The 27,143-nt window shown below is 35.3% G+C and overlaps 3 protein-coding genes across 5 annotated transcripts in view; 2 read left to right on the forward strand and 1 right to left on the reverse strand.

The window, feature by feature from the left end:
- Window positions 1-1,015: 1,015 nt before the first annotated feature.
- On the forward strand, window positions 1,016-5,513 carry LOC128238195 (uncharacterized). Its single transcript, XM_052953825.1, has 4 exons — window positions 1,016-1,357; window positions 2,588-2,754; window positions 4,098-4,175; window positions 4,867-5,513. Exons 1-4 carry the CDS (start codon window positions 1,354-1,356, stop codon window positions 5,200-5,202), a joined length of 585 nt encoding a protein of 194 aa, XP_052809785.1. The 5' UTR covers window positions 1,016-1,353; the 3' UTR covers window positions 5,203-5,513.
- On the reverse strand, window positions 5,487-16,740 carry LOC128238194 (biliverdin reductase A-like). 2 transcript variants are annotated; one of them, XM_052953824.1, is made up of 8 exons: window positions 16,692-16,740; window positions 14,391-14,526; window positions 10,776-10,892; window positions 10,378-10,475; window positions 8,322-8,435; window positions 7,665-7,848; window positions 7,045-7,193; window positions 5,487-6,090 (listed from the first exon to the last, which is right to left on the reverse strand). In XM_052953824.1, the coding sequence occupies exons 2-8, from the start codon at window positions 14,516-14,518 to the stop codon at window positions 5,939-5,941; spliced, it is 942 nt and encodes a 313-aa protein (XP_052809784.1). In that variant the 5' UTR covers window positions 14,519-14,526; window positions 16,692-16,740; the 3' UTR covers window positions 5,487-5,938. The 2 variants fall into 2 exon arrangements, with proteins under 2 accessions (XP_052809784.1, XP_052809783.1); XM_052953823.1 differs by lacking the exon at window positions 16,692-16,740 and adding an exon at window positions 16,368-16,413.
- Window positions 16,524-27,143, forward strand: part of LOC128238193 (tyrosine-protein phosphatase 10D-like) — a 49,411-nt gene continuing 38,791 nt past the window's right edge. For both annotated transcript variants that reach the window (XM_052953821.1, XM_052953822.1), the window contains exons 1-3: window positions 16,524-16,834; window positions 25,005-25,281; window positions 26,398-26,655. In XM_052953821.1, the coding sequence (XP_052809781.1) occupies window positions 16,793-16,834; window positions 25,005-25,281; window positions 26,398-26,655 (577 nt within the window). In that variant the 5' untranslated portion in view covers window positions 16,524-16,792. The remainder of the gene's footprint in view (window positions 16,835-25,004; window positions 25,282-26,397; window positions 26,656-27,143) is intronic.

Below are 27,143 nucleotides of genomic sequence, written 5' to 3' on the forward strand. Positions count from 1 at the left end.
AACGTTTGTTAAGGTATCCGATGATTGGCAATAATGTTAAAAGTTGATGCTTTGTGATCCGATGTTATTTGATATCATTCGAAAAGGTCTTGCTTGCTGTTTATATAAAATTACCGAGCATTCATTACAGATAAAGTTATAGTTGATGTAACCTTCCTCCTTTATTTGAACTGAAATTGTAAGTGAACTGATCAAGTCGTCAATGTTTAAATGTCAACATTTTTTTAAGGTCAAGGTCGAAATTGTTTTCAAGGTCAATATTGTTTTCAAGGTCAAAACAAATGTTGTAAGTCGATACAGCGTGGTTTCAGTAGTTTAATTGTTATAATATGTACATATTATTTCCTCACACATTAAACCATTTACAATTTTACCAAAGTAGTATGGTATCATTCTAGACAGCAAATTTTCACATCATTGTACATACCTTTAAGGGACTATTTCATGGTTTTCAAAATGTGGTTTTACTGATTTTTTTATTACGAAATAAAGTAATGAATATTGATATTATGCTCAAATATTGTTTTTGAAGTCCACGACTTTGCAAAAGCGTTCGTGATGCCATTCAGCAGAATGCTGTAGCGTGATTGGCTAATTGACATTATTTGTGATGGTACCAAGGTATTCTATAAAGGTTAAAATATCCACCAGCGGTGTAGACTAGTGGATATTGTTCAGTTTTTAATTTATTTCTTGACTGTTCTGGTTTCGGTTCGCTCATCACTACAACCATTTTTTTAAATTGTACATTTTCTGCAATTTTGGCATCAAAGAGTAAAATAATTATAATATAGGTGTTTCAGATGCATTACCGGAAAAACTCATTTTTCGTCCAAAAAGCGTAAGCGAGTCCCTTTAAATTGATAATAAATATGAGGATACTGTGCAATATACATTTGATAGATTGTTTTGTTATTCTGTTAAACATGTTTATTGAAATTCCATGTAAACACTTTATAAATAGGACAAAATGTAGTAAGCTGATTAATTTAGATAAATACAATGTAGATGATGATAAAGAACACTGAAATTTGATTGATATGATGTTTAATCATGTGTGATAAAATTTAAAATCAGTTTTAACTTAAAATTAACGCTGAGCTATCAGTGTGACGTCTGTCAGCGACTATTGTCATATGTGACGTATATCCCCGTAGGACACAAGATCCGGGAAAGGAAGTGAAACCCACGTGCGTGTATTCAATTATTGATCGGGGAAGTTAAAACTCACGTGAGAGTATTCAATTATTGATCGGGGAAGTTAAAACTCACGTGAGAGTATTCAATTATTCATCAAAGGAAATATACAGGTTTACACAAATATGGTGGACTGAAATAAGGAAGAAGTTCAAAATGGGTAAGTTTACTTTTTATACTAACATAATACATATTTTCTGTATTTTTAGAATAATTGGCTTTGAAGTAATCATTGAGTTGTGAAATAAGTAAAACATTAATGTATTTACTTGTAGATACTTTCTTGACCAAGCTATACCCATATAATCACGAGTACATTTAGGTAAAAAAATGTTGATTTCCGGGGTTCTAACATTTAATAATCTTGAAAGGGTATGATGGATTCAAGCCCTAGGCAAGGTAAAGGGGCTTAGACACTTGTTTTTGAAATTGTCATTTACATGTATACATTTGTATTATTATTTTCAAATCACTTCCTAGTGTTTGATGCAAATTTTCGAGCAGACAAAAATCTATGCAACTGTATGATACTTGTTAAAGCTGCACTCTCACAGATATACCGTTTTTACAACTTTTTTATTTTTTGTCTTGGAAAGAGCAAATTTTTGCGTGAAAATCTTTAAACCAATGATATAAGATTGCTGACAAAAATTTAGATCGTAGTGTTTCATATTTCCGTTTGAAAATTAATGTTTTATGGCTTAAACCGTTACTAACGGTTAAAGAAAAATGCACAAAACATCTTCTTTTTTTAACTTAAATATAAAAATCTGCGATCCAATTTTTTGTCAACAGTCTTATATAACTGGTTTCCATGGATTTTCGCAAAAATTGGCTCGTTCCAAGACAAAAAATAAAAAAAAGTGGTCAAAACGTTCAATCTGTGAGAGTGCAGCTTCAAAATTCTGAAGTTAATATATCTCAATCCAGATTTCAGGACTTATCATGAACGTTAGAACCCCTGTGATTTGTCATAGGTTTTACATGTACTTATGAAAGCTGCACTCTCTAAGATTGAACGTTTTGACACCTTTTTATTTTTTGTCTTGGAACGAGCAAACTTTTGCGAAAATACATGGAAACTAGTATAAGACTGCTGACAAAAAAATAGATCGCAGATTTTTACATTTAAGTTAAAAAAATGATGTTTTATGCATTTTTCTGAAACTGTTAGTAACGGTTTAAGCCATAAAACATTCATTTTCGAACGGAAATATGAAAATCTACGATCTGATTTTTTCCAGAAATCCAATATCATTGGTTTACAGATATAACCGCAAATATTTGCTCTTTCCAAGACAAAAAATTAAAAAAAGTTGTCAAAACGGTATATCTGTGAGAGTGCAGCTTTAAAACATTAATACGATATATTCCATTCATTATCTAAAAGGTGAGAAGAGCATTGACCGAGTGCTGTACGTTGTGCGCATGCTCGCGTTCTTGTTTCTGTTTGTGGGAATTGGATGCACCGGAAGTGGCGTCATGAACTTCAAGTACGCGATACCAAACTTACACTTCCCGTACTCAACGGCTTCCGGTATATGGACAGGGCTCATAGTAAGGTTCAAATGTTGTTTTTATTAGATATACGTGAATATCAGGGAATTAAAGGGACTAGACACCAGACGGTCCCAAAATCAGCAAATACAGGTTTTCCTTAAAACAAGCCTAGAGTTGTCAATACGAGATAGTATGAGGACGATAATACATTAATTGACATTGATTAAAATACTATTTTATCGCTGTCTTAGCTGAGTTAACCCGCTCACAAATAGCGCCTACTGGTTTCCCATTTTATAGTGTTTTCTATTAAGCCATTCGGAACTCCTCGGATGTCTCGGCCATTTGTATCGAAAACAACCTCGGATGTATTTAGACGGTTTACATACTCAAAAAGTGGTACGTTTAAGTCCGCTGAAAGTAGATCGCATTTTATATAGCAGTTAAACTTTATGACTTAATTAACTCTTGGGAATCTTAATTGTGTTTGCAATAATACACTTCACTGGCAATCAATTTAAACTTAGATCAATAAATACAACTCTAAAACACTACATTTAATTAATAATTAAAAAATACGAACTACTTCAACTGATGTACCGGCATACATCCGAGGTTGTTTTCGATAAAAATGGCCAAGGAGTTCCGAATGCTATTAAGCATGTGAAGGTCCCGAGACTAGTACAGATACATATACCGAAGCTAATTTTAAATTCACTGTAATTTACGTGGTAGACAAACCTTGTAAATTTCGCATTGGAAAAATATGCAAAATCTGCGAAAGATATATGTGTCGTAAGCGATGTGATACATCATTAAGTAGTTTTAAAGATTAGTTTTAGTTTAAACATATTTATTTTACAACGATTGTGAAACAAGTTATTACAACATTATATTAATCACTCTCGTTGGCACGATTTTACGCGAGAGTGTGGTCTTGTGTTGTGGGGGAAACCTGAGAACCCGGAGAAAACCAACTTGTCCGGCTCGGTGACCACAAACCAAACTCACATGCGCCCAAGCCGGGAATCGAACCCGGGTCGCCTAGGTGAGAAGCGAGTGCGCTAACCTCTGCGCTAACCGGACAACCAAGATTCAATGCGTTGTACACAACGATATCAAATTTATGTAATTTTCAGACAATTTTCTGTTTTTTTCTTGCAATGGTATCATCTGGTGTCAAGTCCCTTTAATACGCTTAAGCATTTAAATGTATGTCAGATTATTTTATTTTGTTGTAAGGTCTCTAAAACTTTAGATAAAATTTGTAACATGCACAAATAGCACACACCAACAAAGTCCCATCAATTTCAGCTCTAGGGTTTTCTTCTTCGTTTACTTTATTTACAGTTAATTATACATAAATTATATCTATAGATATGTTTTTTCCGTATAAACAGACATTAGCCATTGGACTCGTGGGTCTGTGCCTATGCAAGAAGTTTGACGCAGCAGATCCTGCCGCAACACGTTGTCTGGTATGATGCTATAGGCTAATCTAAGACTATATCACAAACTTATCATCATATCAGAAGTAAAGTCGAAACAATCAACCATTCATGCCGTATGTATTAAACATATACTAGTAGTAAAACTTCAATACCGATACTATTTATTTTTTATTAATTTAGTCACATTTGTTCTTGCCCTCAGTGAGATCGTGAAATTAAACTCCAAGCCGATAGAAAGTGTTTATTTTTGGTCCACTGGGGCCATAAACAATAGGCATCTGGAGTGAATATTTTACACTTAGTGAGAATTTCGTATTTTTTGACATTAATTATTAAAAATATCCACTACTTTTCATCAGATTTATTCATATGCATATATTGTTTAGACCATTTTTTCATGCTTATTTTCGTAGTTTTAGTGTACAAACATTGTTCGTTTTCTTGGAAATCACAAGAGAAAAAAAACAATTTTTTACTTTAATAGTTGAAAATTGCTACTAAAACGCTTATTGAATACGGCCCCAGAACGGTTACTCGACGCCTATCTGCGTCCGTCTCCTCGACGAAATCGTCTAGAATGCCAAAAATCAATGCTTACTTTTTAGTGTTCAGCGTGAAATGTCTATCGAATGCCTATATGCTAGCCAGTGCGCATGTGCTGAAGACTTATGACGTTTTCTTCGTACTGAATCTTTCAATTGCTTTATTTTTCATTCAGGCAGTGGCCATGTACACGTTGGTGATCGCAGACATCACGTGCGGAATCCTGCACGTGTGCTACTCGGCCGTGGGATTGAACAAGTGCTTCGAAGAAGTCCGTACGGGTTACATGACGTGTAACCCCGAGGAGCGACCCCGCCTGATGCTGACGGAGGGGTTCAACCTGGCCTTCGGCTCCATTATCATACTCTTGTCAGTAGTGTTCACCGTATACCTGTCTGTCCGCGGGACGCTCCAGCGACTTACGGGCGCGACCTCAGGTCAGGGGGCGCCACACAGCACGTGCTGCTACGGCCACTGTAACGTCTACGTGAACAGTGTGGTTGTATCCTAGCGTAGTAGGAACTCACGAGATATTTTTCCGAGTACTTGACAGAATAATAGAGTGATATGTTATGAAAACCCTCGGTAGCCAGGGAACCAAGTGACCCTAGTGATTTATGTTGTTTTTGTTTGTTATTTATTGGATATGACTCTGTTCAAATGTGACTCATACTCTCCGTATTTATCCGTCATGCTGTTACAATTTATGAACTACAGATATATTTTGTATTCAATACAAAACGTACATGTATTGCATTCAATTTATGTTTATATTGTATATTTTATACTAAAACAAATAAAATCATGTTTATTTCATCATAAGCACCTTGAGTTACACCTCCTCTGGTTTTAGAGCGGAACGATGTTATTAAGTAGTAAAAAATAGTTCAATTGTACAAATATCAGGAGAAAGAGAAAATCGACCGAACGGCTGTTTAACAAAATGAATCAGGTATCCGATTGTTAAATCGTTCAAATATTAAATGAATAAATACATATATTATCAAATTTAAGACACTAAACATTAAAGTTTTCCGGGGCTGATATGAAATAGTTAAGTACTGTATATGTTTCATAATAGTTTCATACTGATACTTTTTTGATACATTCAGGAGTTTTAAATGCTGATAAAAACCCCCATAAAAGACGAAATTAACACATTTCAACACCAAAGACGCCTTTCCTCACATAGTGTCTGTCAATATCGTCTGGACGGTACGCGCAGACCTTCCGCCGCTCACAGATGGTCATGAAGGCGCCTCGTCCCCGCGGAGTCCCATGAAGGCGTGTAGAGCGTCGGCGACCCTGATGCAGTGGCGCGTACGGGCGGCCCCGGCAGCATGGTCACCAGTTTCCCGCACGGCCGCAACGAACTTAAGCCAATCCTCCATAAACAAACCTACAGTAGAGATATACGCAAGACTTCGGAACCATCACATGACTGACTGATACTTAACTGATTTGATAATGAAACAAACAACAAGGACTGTCACAGCTGCCAATTGGTTCTTTTTAGAAAGACAATCATTCGTTAAAATTAAGTAACAGTCGAACCCCTTTGGCTCGAACTCGAGAGTCTTAAATTCCTCGTTGTCTCGAACTAGATGTAAAGGACCGATTTCTTAAGCCTTCCCGTAACTTTTCGACGCTTGAGGTGTTTTCGCCCGTTCTTGGGGGTTAAAGCCAACGGGGTCGACTGTAGTTCAGACTTTTTCCCAAAACTAGATCTATTGTGAAGACTGCTGAAAGCTGATGTGAATAACTCTCGAGTCCGTGTTTCCTAGGTAAAACCAGTACTGGTGTCCTCTTTGCGAGGCCAAATCCCATGAGAAAGTAGCCCTGACTGGGGATCACACCCATAACTTTTTGGTTAAGAGGGGAACACCAATACCTGGCAACTATCATTCTAAATGAAGTTGAATTTTTTTTATTCCCATCATAAAACGGCACAAATGACTGGTTGGCAGTGACTAGTGTGACAAAGACGGACAAATGCAACAATACAATATACTCACCCCAAACATTGTAATAAATGATAACTCTGTTTTAAATCATTGAAAAACTTGAGCACCATCGCTCTTCATTTTCACGGTCTACAAAGGGGCATAACTCACTAGAAATTTTATCGAGAAATATTTAAGCCTGATTATGGAATAAACTACACATGTCATAGCACCACGAATAAAGTTAATGTCAATGTTTCAACGGTTTCACCGTAAAACCCAATATTCAAGTATGTGCCTAGTGTTGCCACCAACGACACCAATGAAATGTTAATATATCGAAGTTTTCTTTGAAAAGAAAATACAAGTAAAGCAATATGACTTAAGTTAAGCTCGAACAATGCACATACCTGGTTTTCTAGGAGCTTGAGAAGAAGGCGGTGTGGGTGGGGGCTTATCGGGTGTATCCTTGACAACGGTCCCATCCGCAATAACGAACTTTATCTCCTTGCTCCTAGCCGACTTCTCGCGAGTTCGCTTGATTGTGATCGTTATGTCTCTGCAAAAATGACAATGTGTCTGGTTGTTAAGGAAATAAAGAACAGCAAGAATACCGCAAGTGAATTTCAACGCTCGTCTGTTTTTCAGTCAATAAAGGGGAACTACTTTTCAATTGTTGGAGCCAAAGTTGGATATTGTCTGACGAAGTCAACGTCTTTGTTTCTTCGAAAAAAGGACAATCCAAAAACAACTTTATCAGTTTATTTCGTTAATAAATAAGGTTTCATTGATAGCAAAATAATTGACCAAGAATTTCAATTAAAAATAGAAATGTTTAAAAAAACAAACAAGCACACTGTGTTTGTCAATGTCCATATTCAGGTTCAACCAGCACAGTAACTCCACAGATTATTCATTTCAGGTATGGACGGACTGAAGCTGACACTGTGAATTCCAATCAGTCTGGTACATGCACGCAAAATAGAAATTATCAAATTCAGTAATAATTTTATTTTTGAAGTCTTCCTACTTGCACTTCTCGCATGAGAGTTTCGCCGTTGCTAGGAAACCATCATCGTTGACCTGAAGTTGACCTCCGGTTGCTGTGAGACTGCAGTTGCCTAGCAACACGTACATGGTTTGTAACAGGCTCACATTCGCACAAAAGGGGCCTCCAGACTTCTCAAAATCCTCTGTCCAACCATTATAGCTTCCTGAAATAGAGTAAGCATTGCTTCCAACAGATTACATAAAGAGGTCAAGAGCTTCGCAAGCGGGTGTCAACGCTCGTTCTGTTTCTCTACCCAATAAATATTTAGCAAGAGTTTTGGTACTTCCTACACGTCAATCGTAACAACTCGACCATCTCCGGCAAGCTTCGAGATAATTTCGTTGGGTAATCGCCGAGGTGTTTCAAATGTCGTATTATTTCCGAAGTCAACTCTGTTGTTTAATGACCGAGGTCTTCCGATTGCCGTTTTATTTCCGAGGTTAATAATGTTGGATAGTGGCCGAGGTGATCCGATTGGCTACACGTGTGCGCATAGTGAAAATCAATCCGCAATGCAGTGATCTCCCTTGACGAGCAAAGTAAGGGAAGTAACTGCTGCATAGAGTATGAGTGTACATGTATAGCTCGTAGTAAACCCATTCACAAAAATATACGATGTCATAAATCTCACGTAACCAGTAAAATGGATCTCGGCGGACGTGATAGGAAGCTCGATGGCCTGCAGACGTTCGTTCAGGAACCGGAAGGAGGGCGTCAACAGGGCGATGTTCTCCTCATGCAGAATCAAGCCTGCAGGAAAACAAATGATCCTCTTAATTGGTTGAAGCCACTGCTATGCACAAACCTTGAAAACAATTCGGTGCAACATAGGCCAAAAAAAGGTTTTATTAGGTTTAAATCCTTTTCAAAAACGGGTAGGGTAGGTAGGCTTTTAAATTTTTTTTATTTACGTTTCATTTTAGAACATTATTGTCATCATTGGAAATTGGTGAGAAAAGTTATCTCCGGTATAAAGCTTTAAAGGTTTTAAACCACACATTAAAAATCAATAAATAATACTAATAATATACACTTGAAAGAACAGGGGCGTAGCCAGCGTTACGCACTTACGCACATGCGTAACATCAATTTGAAAAATGAAAAAAATGGCCAATCATGGAATCAAAGTCGAGGGCTAAGCTATGTTTTGACATCAGAATAAAACCTTAAAGGGAAGATCAGCTATAGAAAGCATTGTTTCTCTGTGCTAGATAGCTAACAGAGCCTTAAAAATCACTTGGTAGCTACAGTCGTCGGCCTCGAACCTATAAATTCCGACAAATACAAATCAATGCTAAACATGTTAGTTACATGTTCCATTTTTCCGTGGGGAGCACCCCCCCCCCCCCTTAACCCCAAACGGTTACAGGGATTCCCCATCCCATAGCCTCTCACATTTGTGCGTAACATTCAGCACAGCCTGGCTACGCCCTTGAAGAACCATATGATTTGTGAACTGTGTACAGATCAAAAGTATTAGCGATATTTTTGCGCGTTTAAATTCGGGATTTCGTGGCCACGTAGCTATTATTTGGGAAAAAAACTAACTTTTTTAAAAGCTATACACAAATCATGTTTTTTTTTGTTTTGATCATTTTAGTCAAAAGAGTTAAAGAAAATGATCACCATTAAAAGCTTATTATCTTTACGTTTTGACAACTTTTTTTATTTTTTGTCTTGGAACGAACACATTTTTTTGCGAAAATCCATGGAAACCAGTTATATAAGACTGCTGACAAAAAATCAGATCGCAGATTTTTATATTTAAGTTAAAAAATAGATGTTTTATGCAATTTTCTTAAACCGTTAGTAACGGTTTAAGCCATAAAACAGTAATTTCCAATTGGAAATATGAAAATCTACGATCTAATTTTTTGTCAGCAATCTTATATCATTTGCTTGCAGACATTTACGCTCTTTCCAAGACAAAAAATAAAAAAAGTTGTAAAAATTGTTTATCTGTGAGAGTGCAGCTTTAAGTTGTTTTCCTAATTTCAGTATCTCCCTGGTAATGTGAGATAAGTATTTGATAATTACTGTTCAAAAAACTTAATTTTCATTGACTTATAAGTTATTGAAAAATACATGATTTTTAAACTTAAAACATTAATATTTTTCGTTTAGTTTGACAATTAGAATGTTTGTAAATTCCTAAAACATAAGCTTGAAAACTGGGTACAACGTGGAAAAGTTCCTCTTATAAAATGCTACATTTTAAAGCTGCACTTTCACAGATATACCATTTTTACAACTTTTTTTATTTTTTGTCTTGGAAAGAGCATATTTTTGCATAAATATCTGCAAACCAATGATATAAGATTGCTGACAAAAAATCAGATCGTACATTTTCATATTTCCGTTCGAAAATTAATGTTTTATGGCTTACTAATGGTTTAAAAAATATGCATAAAACATCAATTTTTGAACTTAAATATAAAAATCTGCGATCTAATGTTTTGTCAGCAGTCTTATATAACTGGTTTCCATGGATTTTCGCAAAAATTGGCTCGTTCCAAGACAAAAAATAAAAAAAGTTGTCAAAACGTTCAATGTGTGAGAGTGCAGCTTTAATATACAATACAGTACATAAACATTACTTAGTTTCAAAATAAATACTTAGGAATCCGCCCATTTATTAGCATAGTGTTATTTTGCTAGACAAAAAAAAGTATAACAAAAAAATCGAGCAAACCTTTTTGTTCGGCAAGGGTGTACAGCTCCTCGGTGACGCGGGAAGACGTAGCGACCGGAAACTCCACTAGCACGTGCTTCCCGTGCTCCAAGGCCCGTCTGCGATAACACAAACAAAATGACAGGCAGCGGTAGATTAAAACATAATACAACTAAAACTAATTTCCTTCCCGAAGTTGATTTTTTAGTTGTGTTATTTTTACGAATACAATTATAATATATTTAGATCTAATATAATTTCATATTTTTGTTCCATTTTCAATATTCTATCACAAGTTCACAACTCGAGAGGTTCCGACGATTGAAATAGAATCAACATTATCATGAACATTGAACAAATCATGATTTTCTTACAATAGAAATGCTATTAGTTCTAATTTTATTAGTTTTGAGATTGACCTTATAACACTTTCGTGGGCGTGAGGTTCCGTGCACAAAACGATGACGTCAACATCCGGCCTCGTAAGGGCCTCCTCTTCCGTGATTTGGTGTGCATCTGCTATCTCCAACGTCCGTCTAAAAGACAAGCTCTAAGCATTGAACTTTTATAGATACAAATGGAACAGAAAACACCTCAAAACAAGAGGGCCAATATGGCCCTATATCGCTCACCAGAATAAACTTAAAACAAATTCTGGACTTTTCTATAATAAATGGGCAATAACTCTCAGGTGACTACAAAGTGTTGGCTAGCCTGGAAGCCCGTATACCACAAGTGAAACTAGATTATGTCTCATATTTAAAACAGCGTATAAAACATGAAAAATATGTATTTGTTTAAAATGTTACAAAGGGCCATAACTCTTACACTATTAAAGTTGGAGTTACATAATTTGTCACAAACCAGATGACCCATATTCGAATTTGAGCTAGAAATCAACGAAAACACATTTCTGACAAATTTCCAGGCTATTTGGGCTGCAAATGTTACCTCTAGACTGTTGACAACGTTTTTTTTTTCCATATTTGGGCTCTGTGACCTGTATTTTGACCCCAGATGAACCATATTCGAACTTGAGCTAGAAATCATCGAAACGACCTTTCTGACATTTCCAGGATATTTGGGCTGAACATGTTACCTCTAGAGTGTTAACAACGTTTTTCCATATTTGGGCTGAGGCCTAGTTTTTGATCCCAGATGACCCATATTCGAACTCGTGCTAGAAATAATCGGAACAACCTTTCTGACAAATTTCCATGATATTTGGGCTGAAAATGTTACTTCTAGAGTGTTAACAACGTTATTTCCATATTTTGGCTCTGTGACCTAGTTTTTGACCCCATATGACCCATATTCGAACTTGAGCCAGAAATCGAAACAACCTTTCTGACAAATTTCTAGGATATTTGGGCTGAAAATGTTACCTCTAGACTGTTGACAACGTTTTTTTTTTCCATATTTGGGCTCTGTGACCTAGATTTTGACCCCAGATGAACCATATTCGAACTTGAGCTAGAAATCATCGAAACGACCTTTCTGACATTTCCAGGATATTTGGGCTGAACATGTTACCTCTAGAGTGTTAACAACGTTTTTCCATATTTGGGCTGTGGCCTAGTTTTTGACCCCAGAAGACCCATATTCGAACTCGTGCTAGAATTCATCGGAACAACCTTTCTGACAAATTTCCATGATATTTGGGCTGAAAATGTTACCTCCAGAGTGTTAACAACGTTTTTTTTTTCTCCATATTTTGGCTCTGTGACCTAGTTTTTGACCCCATATGACGCATATTCGAACTTGAGCCAGAAATCGAAACAACCTTTGTGACAAATTTCTAAGATATTTGGGCTGAAAATGTTACCTCTAGAGTGTTAACAAGGTTTTTCCATATTTGGGCTCTGTGACCCAGTTTTTCATCCAAGATGACCCATATTCGAACTTGAGCTAGAAATCAACGATATAACCTTTCGGACAAATTTTCAGGATATTTGAGCTAAAAATGGTACCTCTGGAGTCAACAAGGTTTTTAAATATTTGGGCTCTGTGACCTAGTTTTTGACCCCTGATGACCCATATTCGAACTTGTGCTAGAAATCATCGAAACATCCTTTCTGACAAATTTCCAGGATATTTGGGCTAAAATGTTATCTCTAGAGTGTTAATAACGTTTTTCCATATTTGGGCTCTGTGACCTAGTTTTTGACCCAGATGACCCATATTCGAACCTGAGCTAGAAATCAACGAAACAACCTTTCTGACAAATTTCCAGGATATTTGGACAGAAAAAGTAGCCTCTAGAGTCTAGAATGTTAACAAGATTTTTTTTATTTTTGGGTCATGTGTCCTTGTTTTTCATCCAAGATGACCCATATTCGAACTCGTCCGAGTAATTACTGGGACAAACATCCTGACCAAGTTTCGTGACAATTGAGGCAAAAATGTGATCACTAGAGTGTTAACAAACTAAGTGTGGACGGACGACGGACAACAGACGACGGACAACAGACGACGGACAGTCATCGATCCTAATAGCTCAACCTCAGCCTACGGCTAAGGTGAGTTAATAAATAAGTACAAACATAATTATAGTTGGTTATAATCCAAATAATTATGTAATCCCTCCGACTTGCGTACCAGTACCCTTCATCGTAGGCCAATATCATGCGTAACATTTTACGATTTTAAGACTCTGGATACCGATTATTGCGTAGTACGCTCTTGAGTACTACCTATAAATAAGTAAAATACATCCAAATGCATCATATCACAATAATCCTGTGGGTAGATTGGCTTGGGGAGGGGGGGGGGTATGGGATATGGGCTGAACATTAGCACGTTATGGGTGGCAGGGCGGACGGTAAAGAGAGAACGGACACACAAGACTCGAGTTCTATGTCATCAAATTCCCTTTTATTCCCACCGACAAAAAACGACATTTCAAAAAAATAGGATGAACGTACATGTATCGACAAATCTCCAGTTCGAGTTAGGAGCAAACCATATTTTTGAGATCAAATACAATGCAGAGGTGGTTCAAGGAATTGACGTGAGAGAAGGGATCTTAGGTGCGCAACCTTTTTACATGCGCACCTTCCGCTTAACCGAAAAGTATATGGATAACAATGTTTGCAAGGGGTTTAGGGGATATTTTGGGGTACTCCCCCAAGAAATTTGTAGCAATTTAAGTCCGATATGGTGCATTTTGAGCGTATTTTATCACTTTTTTCTCCAATATTGACATATAAAGTAAACTTGTACGAGTTTTTTTTTCTGAATCCGCTAGTGAAATGCATCATCATATAAAAATGGAACCGCAGCACATGTGACGCGTGCACGATCTCAACTTACTTTAATAGAGGAGTGAACAAAAAACACATTTTAAAAGCGCACATGAATCATGATGTTATAGACCACATTTTGAAAGGGTGTAATTAAGTGCATCACGATTATCGAGAGGAACTTTATCAGTCTATTTGTAGCGTTCCAATCCAGGATATTGAATATGTAATTATATTCGTTGACATGTTTTGTACTATTGCTATATTAATATGTTTAAAACAAATATAAGTATACGGCGATTGAAACTGATTATATATCAAAATCATTTAGAGGCCAAATACTGACAATAGCATCGTTGTTTCTGTCCATTCACGGACACCAGAGCGATGCGTTAGATTTATCAATATCAAACCTCTGATCAGGGGCGGAACCAGGATTCGCCGTTAGAGGGGGCGTACATTAGTGGCGTACCCTTTTTACTTTTTCTCCCACAGAAACGAAATTAATTTGGTTTAAAGTGTTGGTGGGGGGGGGGGGGTAGGGGTGCTCCCCCTGAACATTTTAAAAATTTCTAGTCCGAAATGGTGCGTTTTGGGCGTATTATATTACTTTTTTAGTGGGTGCACCCCTCCCCCCCCCCCGAATCCGTTAGTGCTGAAGAATGAGAATGTTTCTGTCAAGATGGTTCTAAAATTACTTTGAAAACAATTTCACATCACATCCTTGGTCTAAACTCATGTGATGTATTCGTACAACGCATGTCAGAATATTTAAATAAAATAACTGTGTACCTGGACACATATCCGATGAGGTTCCATTTTCGCTCCGGGAATGCGGTGTCTCCAATGTCTCGGATCCGAACCCTTCCCGCGATCCCCACCCCGATAACCACCACGCCTAAAACACCGTCACTTGGCATAGCTTGTCCTAAGGTATCAAAAAAGTTAGATGATAATATTTGGATTAAAATTGTCATGATCGCCGAAATGTCAGATTTTTAAAAAAAAAAATGGTAGCTTTGATTGATATACCGTACACGTTAAGCTGCACTCTTACAGATATACCGTTTTGACGACTTTTTATGATTTTTTGTCCTTAAATGAGCCAAGTTTTGCTTATATGCCTGTAAACCAGTGTTATAAGAAGCCTGGCCAAAGATAAGATCGCAGTTTTTCAAATTTATGATCGCAAATTGATGTTTTATGGCTATTATTTTTTTTATTTATTTTAATTGAGATCTGTTCTACGATGAGGTATCTTATGTGGCTGAAATGAATGAAGACATTGATGGCCAAATAAAATGATTCTGATCCCTTTTTTTATTTTAAGCTTTATTGTATATTGCAATCATCGGGATTAATATCCTTGCATCTGAAACGTGAAACTCGGCTAACTATTGGCCATTCAATCGAACCTCGTTGGCTTGACCTCACCGGGACCGGCGAAAATACCTCGAGCTTCGGGAAATTCGAACCAAGGGCCCATGAATTGTTTACTTCAGTACATCAGAAATCGGTCCTCAACATCGTGTTCGAACCAACGAGGAATTCGAGTCATGTGAGTTAGAGTCAACGGTGATCGACTGTAGTTTATTATTTTCTTGACATGATCAAACTAAAGAGGTTTAATATCTGTAATTATGTGACAAATTTCTTTTACAGATGCACTTATATCACGGTCTCGTATAACAGTCTCATCAGTCAAGCATTTCTACAAAATCCAATGTCTTAATAAGCAGTGGCGATTTCTAGGATTTGACGTTAGGGAAGGCGCACATAAGGGGCATGCGCCCTCTTCCTCAGGAACCACACTGAAACTAGGCGGAAAATATGTCAAAGGAGTTTCTGTGTAAAGCCTAAAGCCTAGAGCACTTTGGTGTAATTGATGCACATCTTTTCTACCATATTGGTTATCAATGTTTATTTTGACCATTTTAACATGCCCTTATCACTTGCCGATTTGGGCGGGGGGGGGGGGGGGGCTTTTTACACTTGTGGTCCTTTGTAATATATTTCGGCCAAGTGTATGAGCATCAGTGACGGGGGGTTAATCCTTAAACCATGATTGGACGAAGTATCATGAGACAACCTCGGAGGGATTGCAATGCCTTCTTAGTTAGTAGAGCTGCTGGCTGTTATCCTTATGTCACAGGTTTGAATCTGCCTAACGGGAGTCACTTTTTGTTGACCTTGCATACACAAATAGAATATTGAATCTCTTACTTGTAAAATTGCATACAATCTAGCAAACTGCATAACCGGTAAAATGGGGGCCCGATCATGCTCTATGCGTGTCACATTGGTTCTGGATTACAATAAATCAACCCAAATGCAGGCTCAGAGCCGCGACTTGGAATATCATATTATATTATGAAATGATGACAGGTATTCGTGTGTTTATGGTATACCAGATACGGTCTTACATAATAATTATATAATCAAACTTTTATGTTAAAACACTTTTTGCTAGAAATATCTGATTAAATTGTCCCTTTATTTAATGTTTCCCACTGTAACGACAGATGTCGTTGCAATTAAGTGTTTACATAACAGAATCATGGTGCTCAAATCAATTGCAACGTGAACTTGTATATGTATGTATACATGTACATTTGTGAATGTCTTTGTAAACATACATGCAGATCTACTGTACAGTTATGCATGCAAAAAGCAAAGGCAAATTCTTTATCGATATGATACATATTATTAACGTTTAATAGCATATCGAGATGAGAAAAAACCCATAAATCGTTGTAAAATAGTACTTACACGACGTCCAAAGATACTGTGTGAGCACGTTTAACTTTACTATTTTAGGCTTTTCAGGCTTGACAACTATGAATCTAAAAATAAATTGGGAAACACCCCCCTACCTAACTCAAATCGAGGCTTGACGTCAACACGGAAATTGGGACACACCAACAATGTACATGACTAATTTCATTGCCGTGTTTTAAAATCGGTATTTTGTCACGATCTAAGGTCACACTCATGTGAATGGTCTGCTATTTGATATTTTCAACGTTTTTTGTAACTGCCTGTTTAATGCTGGATTATTTTTTGAATCTGTAGGATAAGAAATGGAATGTTTACCTTTTGAGCAGTGAAAGTGTCTTCGGTTTATCGACAAGGTGTGGCAGGTGTTTTCTCAGATACCTCATCCATCCAACTCTAGAAATTTACAATCCAGAAACATGCAGGATAACGTACTGCCTCTCTTCTTACTTATCACACAGGTATTTATTTATTTTCACTTGAAACTGCTTTATTTTTATTATTTTTAATAATAGTATTTTTATATAATTAGTTAATTTATTTTTGATGAATGTATTGAAAATTCAACAAAATTTAGTTTAACATGCACATAATGAAATTGACCACAGGCACGGCAGTGGACGCTATAAAACATGACAACAACTGTTAACATTGGTAATATACTTCTTATGATGATCGGGACAGGTACATGTACCTTACAGGTACATATACTGTACGAACAATTTACAATGACGAGATTTACTTAAGTTCAGGTATCTTATACCGGTACTCATTTATGTGAATTATATTGGTATAATTTCTAAGGGACTTTGATGTGTTACTGTTATAAAATGAAAGAATATATGGTATAAATTATACAGATTTTTTTTTAAAATGTGCTTTGATGGTCTTAAAAAATGACAAAATAAGCTATTAGTCAGAATAAAGAACCAAAATACAAATTGCAATTATGTAGTCTATAATGCATTTTCGGCAGTTAATTTTGCATATTAGTTATCAGCAAGACTTAATTGGTACTCATTAAAATGATACCAAAATTGTATGGGTCACTATACATCATATTTAAATGTCAACACCAATGGCTTGTTACAATTACTTATTTGTACACCTTAAATTATTTATTTTATTTGAAAGTATTGTCTCTTTATGCAGTGTTAACAAAGGTTTATACAATGATGGGAAAGTTATAAACCACATTGTCAGCATTTGATTCTCGTTGACAAAAATCAATTCATTTCATAAACACTTAAACAAATTTCAACGTTATATAATTTTATATGTGTATTGATTGCATTTACTTTTTTAAATTTGTTCTTAGATTGCATATAAAATGCCCTTTATTACTCTTAGCTTTATTCTGACAAGTCTGTGTCAGAATATGGGTAGCCTTAACTGTGAAAAAACACCTCCACCTTCTTTATAAAGTTGCATTTGTTATCATCTAATCAGTGTGTTTTTTTCTGACCAATATGGTACAATTTCAAATATAGCTCAAGCATACAATTACTTCGCAAAAGTGAAAATAGATGTTATGTTATAAATAATTATTATTTCTTAAATCAAATAAAAAATATATATTTCATTTAAGAAATAATAGAAATTTAAAGCATAACATTTATTTTCACATTTTGGGCAAATAATATATGTTTGAGTATTCAGAAACAAAGTTCATCACATTCTTTTATCTTTTTCTGTCTATTTTTTTTAAAGTATTCTTGTTTGTTGCCAGATTAAGTCGAAATGGCAAATATTCCCAATCAGAAAGGTCTCGACCCCATTCTCCAAATAGTTAAAAAGAAACACTGCTTGAACATCCACTGTTCTTGAATATTACTACTTACATGTATGGAAGAATGCAGTGAGTGTGATGGAAAGGCCGAAAGACAAATAATTAAATTTCATACAGCCTTTGAAATCAAGTTGTTAATTACTGTCATCTCAATTAATTAATTATAAATGCTGCAAGCGCGGTCATATTTGGCTAACCACAACCAAAGGTAGAACAAAAGGCGATTTTGTTTCAATTAATATATCTATTTTTCATTGATAGTAATAATGGGAGAAACAAAAATTTGCATTTCACTGTCATGTGTAGTTATAACCAGATAGCATTTCGCGTTTAATAATGTAGAAACACCTAATCAGATCATAGGCCAGTAAAATTTAGAGACCTACGTTAATAGTCATCTCACTTTTGGGACAAACATGATCTGTTCCAAGTCTAAGTGCAGGTTCCTGGTGATGAGAGTGGTGTTCTGGTAAAGGTGTCCGCCTCTCATTCAAGAGGTCGCAGGTTTGATCCCAGGACTATGGGAACATTTTCTCCGCCTCTCAAAAAGGACACAATACTGGTGTCTGCCCAGGAAACAGACTTGAGAGTATTTCATAACAGCTTACAGCTGTGTCTTTACAATAAGGCCAATATAATTAATATACTAAAGGAAGTGCAAGATTGCATTTTGTAGTTCTGCAATTTTGAGTTGACCTGTACTCATAACAGTTCCCATGTCATCGAGCATCTAAATTGAACTTTCATGACAAGATGTTAAATTGACTTGCGGAAAAGTTATTAATATAACTCCCTAAGCTATTTTCGATGCCCACTTAGCGACTGCTTTGAAGTGGTTACTGACTTTTGAATAGCAGTGAACGTCGCCAAATCATGCCTGCACTTGGCATACTTAAATGTCTTCATAAGGCCTAAAAAGAAAATCTTCTGGTTCTTGTTACCCAACCATCTGGTAAATACCTATAAAATAACGCAAATCACAGTCCTGTCAATTGTATTTGTTAACAGATCGCTCTCAGCTTATTTTATGTATGTTTACTATCATGCACTGTCTAGAATGTTTTCGTTAACTTTGTACATGCATTCATTATCGTGTATATTTATTTGTACATTTCTTGACGTTATGCCTAAACTTTCTATTGAATCATCGATATGCTGTATATGCATAAGATAATAAACATTCTGTTCTGTTCTGTTCTGTTCCTATAAAATATGGCACCAACCTTACCGACGTTTGTAGTCTGTTGGTTATTTTTAATTTATTTTTAAAAAGAATAAAATTAGTGTGTGTTCGTACTGTGGACTAGTAACAAAGTTTTAATAAGTAGTTTGAAAACCTTTACTGAAGATTAACCCCATTCCCCAATGATGAATGACAATTAAGTAGAAAAAGCCTACCATATTTCCCTATCTTTTTTTAAACTAGATTTAACCCTTACCACACAATTTATTTTTATGGCCTAGGTAATTTAGTTCTAATAGTTTCAATGTATATTTATGTTTTTCTTGAGCTCTAATACTGATTTGCTGTAGAAAGTTTTTGGCAAGGTGCTTTTTTTGCAAATTTTGTCCTTGATTTTTTATAGTATTTACAATGGCATGTTCTGTATGAATGTCGAACAAAACATCCCGTGGATAAAACCTCCCATGTCATTTTTGACTAGGTGCACAAAACCTCCCACATCATTTTCACAGGATGGACAAAGCTTCCTGTCCTACCGTTCTTATTTAATTCTGTGGAGAAGAAGTGCATCAATTTGTCCAGATTTGAATTCCCTTTCCCTAAACTTGCAAATAATTGGGTCTAATACAGGAAATAAAATAGATGATTATTGTTATAACAATTAAAAAAGGGTCATTAACCTGCCAGATGGCCTATCAGTTATTAGAAAAAATCCAGATGTTCAGAGAACCTTATCTGAAGGGGTCTCAGAATGAAATGGGTTAAAATTAAATAAAGCTCGATGGATAGAATCAAGTAAAAAAAATCCTCGCGAATTTCAATACCTCTACAGTTCTCTACTTCAAACCTCTGCCTCAGTGCCAAGAGAGGGAAAGTGTTTTTGTCTGGTTGCGTGCTGGCTAATAAAGGAAGTAGTTAACAAGTATTGGTTCTCGATGTCTGGCTGGCGACGCTGGAAGTCGTGGCTCGCTCCCGTAAACACCCGCCAGGAAACAAACCATCTGACTGCTTAAACCTTGTTTATAAATTGTGTCCTGTTTACGCGAAATGTTTATGGGAAAATCTTGTTTTTTGGTAACATTGTCGTTTCAGAGAAAATTACAGATCTTATTATTTTAACGAGATAAATGTATAACAAATCTGAAAAGAAGAGTCGAAGTCTGTTTCTGGATGTCACAATATGATATGAAGGGCATATGTAGTGCAAAACTGTTGTTACGCCTTCTTTTTCTATATTTAGTTACAACTGTCTTGCACTTACTAAACCACAAATTATTATTTATCATTAGATTGCTACAAATTACATTATGTCAGTATCAAGGGTTTATAGCGAAAAGGATCTTTTTCTGTATTTAATGTCATTTAAATCCTTTTCACTTTCAACTTTCCGAGTATCATGGTAAAATAAAATATGAGTTATTGAAAGATATTTACTCACAACAACAATGGTGTAATTAAGAATATTGTTTATGAGACAAAGTCAGTACTGAGATATATTGTCTTCGGTTTTATGGCATTTGTCTTTTGATAAATTGCAGTAACTGGGTTTACGACCATTTGTGTTCGACCTGAAAGTGTTAAAGTAATAAAATGTCCACAAGTTAAGTACGGACATATAAACCATACATAGCTTACACAAGCCTACAATAATAGTTGTCCATGAATGTAGTAAATAAATTTTTCATCGTTATGGTAGTGACTTTTAAGACACAATTGTAGCTTACAAATAAACTTATTAAAATAGTTATCATAATAATCATGATAATACATAATTACAATGTAATTATAAGGATTAACATTATAATTCATATGTTTATTCAAGACACATTTATGTTTTCAAATATATTAGAACTTCTTGGAAAATTATGAAAAACATATCAAGGTGACAAGATTAGACATGAACTTGATTTATAAATATTATGATAAAAAAGTAAAGAAGAAAAATAAAAAAGATGAAAAATAATATTTTGTTTTGAACGGATCTGCAGTCCGGTACAAATGTTGACAAAAAATAAATACTCTTGGTGTGGTTTATGTTACAATGTAGATAAAAAATTGTTAACACAATTAAAAAAAAATAATGGTGAAAAAAAATGTCAACACCAGAATATTTATTGTTATTGTTTTGAAAGCTGGAAAGCTGGCACCTATTTCACGAAAGTTTTTAAGCATAACAGTAAAACTTTAACACTCTTAAGTACGTTATTTCATTAGACTTAGCTACATTTCCCACTTAATCTTAGCATTTTATTAAAAAAATAATATAATAAGGTAATTTTCTTTTTAAGCCTAAATGCTCTTAAGAATATTAACATTGCACCTAACATACCAAAAGAAAAATAGTGAGCTTATCTATAAGCTTGGTTCGGCTTGTTGAAAGATGATTCACATGAAGTGAATTCTTTTTTTGTTAACATTTGTGCTGTAAGCCTGTTGGGTAATGTGAAACTTCCAAGAGGCCTAATTCAACCTATTATTTATCTTTTTATCCCTATTACATAAACAAATGAACTTGCCAAAGTGGAGAATTCAATAGATGTAGCGTTGAGAGTTCTTTTATTGTGCAAAAAAACTTCTTTCTTTGGCTATGTTTTCAGAGCTCAGTCCATCTACATTTGAGGAATGGGGCCAGTCAGTGCCCTGAGAAAGGGGAAATTAGTGTGTGTGTGTGTGTGGGGGGGGGGGGGGGGTTCTAAAAATGGAGATTTTTTAAGTTGACAGAAACAAAAAAATAAAAAAAAAACATTTTCATGCAAATTTATGTAAAACACATGTATCAAAACACTGTACACAATGAATTTTGTCAATATGAAATGTTTTATTTTTATTTGTATTTTATCTGTAATCATTATTTCAAAGGTTATTTTTTTTTAGATTAAACAGGGAAATTTGAACCAAAATTTTGGGAGAAAGGGTAATATTCCTTGACTTCGGTAATGGGGCATTAAATAGGTCGAAAGACAGCCCGGATTTCTTTTATAACACCAGTAAAATGAAATTCTGCAAATATTATTTTCAATATAAGTTGATGTTTACTCCTTATGTAATTGATGATTGATTATATAGTATTTTGTACTTACTAATTAGACAAGATAGATTCCTGGTTTATTAGTCGCGTTTACTCATTTCATCAAAAATCAATATAAGCCGGTCATTTTAGTGATGCATTTTCGATGAAACGGTTTAACTGCAAATTGTGATCAAAATATTTAAAAAAAATATTTTATGGCAATTTTAATTGTGTGTTTTACTTGAAAGTTAATTATGTGGGATACATTTTTGAAGTTGGCTGGTTTGACCAACTTTTTGGGCATGTATAATATGGTAAGATGGAAATGGAAATTGATTTTATTCGTTGAAATATATATTTTATATTTAAATCTGTTAAAGCATACGAGCTGGATCAACTATTATTTATTCCTTAAACAATGTTTATTTTAGAGTGATTGTGTAATTAAGGTGTTCGCACATCTCACCCAAGAGGTTGTGGGTTTGATCCTGGCCAGGGGAACTTTCTCACGGCCTCTCAAAATGGACACCAGTGTTTCTACACATGAAGGAAACAGCCTTGACAGTGATTCTTTAATATCGGCTTTCATCACGAATCAAGTTAAAAGAAATTAGCATTAACTGATGTTTATGTTAAAAAATCAAGCACCTGTCACGGAGATTTCATGTACATGTACAAAATACTCTTTACAAAAAATGTTAAATGAAATTAACCAACTAGATTTTGTAATATATATATGCACAGTCTTGTTTTGTGTTTATACTATTTTAAAGAGTGTAAATGTGATTTTGTAACAGTTGAAAGCAAATCATCATTTAAACCATAAAATCTGAAATGGAACACTGTGTTTATGTAAATGTTTGATTTCATTCAGTGTTAAGTGATTATGAAGTGTTACTGAAGTTGTCATCTAACATGTAAGATGTACCATGGTCAGCCCTGGACAGTGGTCAGCTTGATCACACTTTACGGTTGACCTGTCATGGCCTGTCATCCTATGGCCACCATGATCTTATCTTAGGCCGCGGTCACTTTCTTGTGTGGTTTTCATGACAATTTCATTGCTTGATAATTTGATGTTGTTTTGAAGCAATCTGATTATTGGATCTCATTGTATAGAAGGAGTTGTGATGCCTTAAAGGCGCACAATACACTGGATGGTGCAATTATTTTTTTGAAATTGGATAATTTTAATGTTTAACTCCTTTGACTAAAATGATCAAAACAAAAAACATTAATAACAAAAAAGCATTAATTTTGATTTAGGTACAGACATTTTTTATAAGCATTATTTTGGCGATATCTTGGCGATATTAAAGCCATTTCTAACCTTGTAGCTATTAATTACAAATACCCATTTATAAGGGTTCCTATTTTTTGTCTGTACCTATTTGTAGTGCTCTTTTGATTTTATCATTAAAACCAAATGAGTTAAATAAGAAAAAGCATTCAAATTAAAAAAAAAAAGTTTTATTTATATCAACCTATATTTTGCGCCTTTAATAGGGGTTTCTGGCTATAGGGGTTTCTGGCTATCTCCTAAAATGTTGTTTTTTAGGACTTCTTAGAAAAAGATGGCTGTGATAAATCAAGGTTGTAAGGAGGTTATACAAACAATTTTATTGCTTGCCCCATCTATTACTTTGATCATTTAAGGTGATTTGAATTTCAACGAGCTTGTGTATCGAAACTGTTCCCTTGAGGCAAGGAAATAATTTAGTGTTTTTGCAAATATGTATTTGATGACAGTTGGCTATTAATTACATGTAGATGTGTAGACGTCAACAGTCTGTGTAATCAATAATTAAATAGGCTCTCCAAACCCTATATATGAGGTGTCCATGTAAATAGTAGAATTTGCTGAAAAAAACAACATTAAAGAATTGTACTTGAAATTTGATGAGTTAAGACTTTTTTTGACCTGAGGGTGGTCATACATTGCTTTTTTATGTTTTATAATACATGTAGTATATATATGAAAAAAAATATAAGGAAAATATTCTCAGAATATTTAAACATGATGACATGTATGATTGTGATTTTTTTTTAAATAAACTTATTATATATGTCTGTTCATTTTATAACATGACTTGAAAACCCTGTACTTTGACTTTACTAGATTATTTTTTTACTCACACAGACTTATACACTTGCTGCACAATTTACTTCAATCAACATCCATTTGTGTTGTACATGAAAACCATCAGCAAATACGCAGAATGACCTAAGGGTAGTCTAATGGTGTTGTTGTCTATCATCATTTTTTTGTTTTTAGCCAGAAAACAGGCTCCAACATAATTGATATTAAAGAAAAAATTGTCTTTCTTCACAACACATTTGCTTAAAATAGATAGATGAGTATAAGAAGAGTGCTGTGTAGCCAATGCCAACGTTCGCCTGTTGTTGATTTTCAGTCAAACAAGGGGCATAACTGACCAATTATTAAAGCCAGAGTTATGGGCCTTAAAGTACATGTACATATTGCCTTCAGTAACATGTATACCAAGTTTCATTTGAATATCTTGAGTCATGGCCAAGGTTAAAACATTTGCCTGCAGATGCTGACGCTGATGAAAATGACGCCAACGCTATGACAGTATCTTGAATTTTTTTTTAATAAACTCAGTCATGTACTTCTCCTATTTACAGGTTTACAACATCTATGGGGCCAACTCTACTGTAAACATCACTCTAGCAGAGACAAGTATAAACCTTACGTGGCCCGAGCCCGATCTCAACACCTCATACGACCTACGATACTCCGTATCCACCGACCCCACAACTGTACAAACCGGAACGATTGTGTTGCCCAATAACAATGAGACGGCGGTTGAGCACGAGATTTCCGGGCTCTACCCGGGACAAACATATTTTGTTGAGATTGAGAGAAATGGGACATCGATCTTCAGGAAAAACATCACCACAAGTAAGTTCTCCCTGGAAATCTGAAACCTGAAAAGAAGAGAATACCAGGCTTGGGGGAAGTGGGTGCTGGTTTTATTCCCTATACTGCGATATGATGTCAGGGATTTTTCACCTTCTTTAGGAGAGGTCAAGTTTGGCTACTTCCCATTGAGAAATGGTATTTTTAGACTTAATTTTGTTTCTGTAAAATAAAAATATCAATTTCATCAAAATAAAAAATGGAATCATTGTGCTAATGTTATATGGTAGAAATGTTGGTTTCTAATTTTATGTCAATCTACATTGTTTTGAAGAAATGACCACGAAGTGTTTACACGCTAAATTTCTCCAATTTGAAGCTTACACATGTTTAAATTTCCGAAATGAACAAGTAGTCCTCTTTGAAATTTTTGCCAAAACGGCCCTGGGCAAATTGTTATTACATTGACTAATCTCAACTAATGAGGACTTCGATATGAAGTGAGTGAAAACCTTCATTACATGTACATGTCTATGCTTTCAAATGGTTTAACAGATTATAGAGAATGAAGAGTGAAATATTACCTGATATTACTTTGTTTGAAACAGGGAAAATACCAATTTGATATTTTTCACAGTTTTGAAATTTTAACTTGTTCTCACTCCTCTTCCAAATCTCAGCGCTGTCAGGGCCAGTAGGCACATTTTGAATGAGGTTATTTCCATAAGGATGTTACGTTCATATACAATTAGGCTGACTTAACTAAAAGCAGACGCTCAGTGTGAAATATAGTTTTTGGTGCTCCAGTGTTGAAATAAATTGCTGGGTTGTCAGGTTAATGCACTCCCTTTCAATCAGGGCCAACCTAGCATGACTCCCGGCCTCAGTGCATGTGGCTTGGAGTTTTGTTGGTGGTCACCAAGCCAGACAAGTGGGTTTTCTCTTGGTACTCCGGTTTTCCCCACAAAACAAGTCCAAATTCTTGCGCAACATCGGCCATGTGCCATTGATAGTGACTTAGTCATTATTATATACGGTATAAGTTAAAATAATTGTTTCACAAAAATTGTAAAAAAATGAAAACTAAATAAATTGTGATCTTACACTGACACAAATATTCTAAATGTGTGTATTAAAAATGAAATTGTTGCATTTCAGTCCCACTTCCTGTATCCGATATCCAAGTTTCCATGGTAACCTCAACAACAGCAATGTTTACCTGGTTGCCTAGCAATGCCAGTATCCAGGACTCATACCAGGTGGTGTTGTCTGGTAACCTTGGCCTTCCTGTGCTGGTGACATCTCCCATGGCAACGGTGGATGGGCTGGTTTCCAGCACTACATACACAGTGACAGTGTTTGCTCTGAGTCACCAGAAAATGAGCAAGGCATCAGAACCATTCACTATGAACACAGGTTATTTTCATATTATACATGAAGTTGAAGTTGCACTCTCACAGATTGACAGTTTTGACATTTTTTTCATAGAATAAGCTTATTTTGGCATTAATGTCTTCAATTTTGTTATATAATTAACTCACAATAGAACATATCTCACATGTTAGAAATACTGCTGAATTTTTTTCTGAATGTGTTACATGTAGTAAGGCTTTAAGCCATAAAACATTAATTTTTTAAGCATGAAATTGAAAATCTGCCATCTGATTTTTGTCAGCAGTCTTATATCACTGGTTTCCAGAAATTTACGCAAACATTGGCTCAATCCAAGAAATATAAATAAAAAAGTTGTCAAAACAGTATATCTGTAAAGAGTGCAGCTTTAAAGTTTGTTATTTATAGTATAGGATCTGTCACTCATAATATAATGTAAAATGTTATTCAATGATGTCAGGAAACTTGTCATTTATTGAGCAGACACCATTTTTCTTGTGTTGTGATTTCAC

The sequence above is a fragment of the Mya arenaria genome, chromosome 6 (assembly GCF_026914265.1).
Source record: "Mya arenaria isolate MELC-2E11 chromosome 6, ASM2691426v1".
Lineage (NCBI taxonomy): Eukaryota > Metazoa > Mollusca > Bivalvia > Myida > Myidae > Mya > Mya arenaria.